Source organism: Austrofundulus limnaeus, unplaced genomic scaffold (assembly GCF_001266775.1).
Source record: "Austrofundulus limnaeus strain Quisiro unplaced genomic scaffold, Austrofundulus_limnaeus-1.0 Scaffold2484, whole genome shotgun sequence".
NCBI lineage: Eukaryota > Metazoa > Chordata > Actinopteri > Cyprinodontiformes > Rivulidae > Austrofundulus > Austrofundulus limnaeus.
The window spans coordinates 9,999-12,337 of NW_013954886.1; the positions used below are offsets into that span (position 1 = coordinate 9,999).

Consider the following 2,339-nt stretch of genomic DNA (forward strand, 5'->3'; position numbering starts at 1 on the left):
ACCAGTAAACGTGATAGCTAAACAATAAACACCAGTAAACGTGATAGCTAAACAATAAACACCAGTAAACGTGATAGCTAAACAATAAACACCAGTAAACGTGATGACTAAACAATAAACACCAGTAAACGTGATGACTAAACAATAAACACCAGTAAATGTGATGACTAAACAATAAACACCAGTAAACGTGATAGCTCTCATCAACTTAAAGGTCCTTGTTTCGCCGATTGTCTTCTTTGACACGGTGAACTCCCCTCGACAGTTGTTTCTCAATGACATCCTCTCAGATCTGCGGCACACTTTTCAGGGATTTTGCCCATTGGTTGTTGACAATTTTCTGAAACCACGCACGGACATTACAACTCGCCATCATCACCTTGCTCTTTCAATTTCCATTCCCCCACCCTACATCCGATTTCTGCAGGTACGTGGCGTTTCGCCGTCCAATCAAAACGTACGTTTCATGCCTGCTTTGGAATGTGCAAAAGATCTATTAACTTCAACTTTTTGTGTTCAACTTTGCCTAAAAACGTGAAGCATCACGTTCCTCGTGTCATCGCACCGGCTGAGCACCGCTGACAAACAATAACTGAGCTCTACGTGGTTTTTCCTGCACAGAAACAAGCACTCACTGGCCAGATACAATGTATCGACAGGCCTTTGCTTCACACACGATGTAAATAAATGCAACGCAGTGTGAAACATAATTGTGTGTGTGTGTGTGTGTGTGTGTGTGTGTGTGTTTTCACTAATCCTTTTCACATTTGTGATTGTTTCCAGGTTTACAATGTATACATGGCAGGCAGGCAGCTGTGCTCAAAGCGTTACCGCGAGTTTGTGATTCTGCACCAAAACCTCAAGAGAGAATTCCCCAATTTTTCGTTCCCCAAACTGCCTGGGAAGTGGCCGTTTTCACTGTCGGAGCAGCAGCTGGACGCACGGCGCCGAGGCTTGGAGGAATACCTGGAAAAAGGTCAAGAAAAAGAGGTTTCATGTGTTTGAGGCACATTTCTATTCTTTTACTTGTGTTTTAAAATTGAGATAACGTGATTCTAAGTGAACCGTGACGATAATTAAGGTTGGTAATACCCTTAGACTCATCTTACAGTTCTAAAATACAGTTTTTTAAACTCTATTTAAACATCTTATTTTCATGCTCTTAAATTTAACTTGTGTGTTTTTGTTCTCACAGTGTGCTCGGTACGGGTAATCGGAGAAAGTGACATCATGCAGGAGTTCCTGTCTGAATCAGATGAGGTAAAAACACAACTGTCTTGTTTTCTCGGCTCATCCTGTGACTCAGCTCACAGTTTGTGTCTCTCTCTTCACATGACCAAGAACTATAACGGCGTGTCAGATGTAGAGCTGAGAATAGCCATGCCTGATAAAACAACGCTCACGGTTAGAGTTCGCAAAAACTCCACTACAGACCAGGTTTATCAGGTAAACACATACGTGCACTAACTGTGCTCAGTCATGTCTTACTTTTTGTTTTCTTTTTTATAAATCCAGACGTTTCTTCTCTTTTCTCCTCCAGGCTGTGGTTCTGAAGCTGGGGATGGACAGTGTAACAGCCAGCTACTTCGCTCTGTTTGAGGTCATCAACCACACCTTTGGTGAGTCAGAACCCGTCTGTGGACCAGGAGGTTTGTAGGTTTACACATGAAAAACAGCTTTTTCCCTTTTCTTTTTCTGTTAACTTCTAACTTCACATCTGTCAGCTGGACATGTTTGGTGTCAATAGAAACCTAAGAATTTTTTTTTGTCTTTGACTGAGTGGGGGTGAGGATGAGGGTGGGATGGTGCGATTGTGTATGTTTGGGTATTTGTCAGGCTGCGGTCTGGGCTCCCCATCCTGCTGGTTTATCTGGGGGCCCGCTGCTACTCGGACCCCTGGTGGGGTGTGCAGCTGGCCGCTGGCGTGCTTGAGGTTCCCGGGGTCTGGGGCTGGGGTGTGTGCCGGCCTGGCCTGGTGACTGCCTGCTGGGGCTCGGGGCCTCTGGCCATGTCGGGCTTTGGCCTGGAGGGGGGTGCTCCCTGGGGGCCCGGACTTCTGTGCCCTTTCCTGGATCTGCTTTGGTATGGCGGGTGCCGGTGGGGCCCATGAGTTTGTCGCTGCTGGCCCTGGGGGCTGTGCTTGTGGTCGCTGGGGGGACTCTCCCAGTTCTCCCCTATGGTCTGATCTGGGGGGTGGGTGGGCGGATCTTCTGTATGGGTATGTGTATATTTTTATATATGCCCTCCATGTATTTATCCATTTATTTTTCAGGTGAGCGGACAGATGTTGGGTGTGTGGTCCTGTGTTTTGTCGGTGTTTATTTAATATACTTCTAATC

At 46.1% G+C, this 2,339-nt stretch overlaps 1 protein-coding gene across 1 annotated transcript in view; it reads left to right on the plus strand.

Moving 5' to 3' along the window:
* Positions 1–2,339, plus strand: part of LOC106511060 (sorting nexin-27) — a gene marked incomplete at its 3' end in the record, with an annotated part of 15,752 nt that overhangs the window by 6,622 nt on the left and 6,791 nt on the right. Inside the window, 4 exon segments of the mRNA XM_013999800.1 lie at positions 784–976; positions 1,196–1,260; positions 1,342–1,446; positions 1,541–1,619. Of these exon segments, the coding sequence (XP_013855254.1) occupies positions 784–976; positions 1,196–1,260; positions 1,342–1,446; positions 1,541–1,619 (442 nt within the window).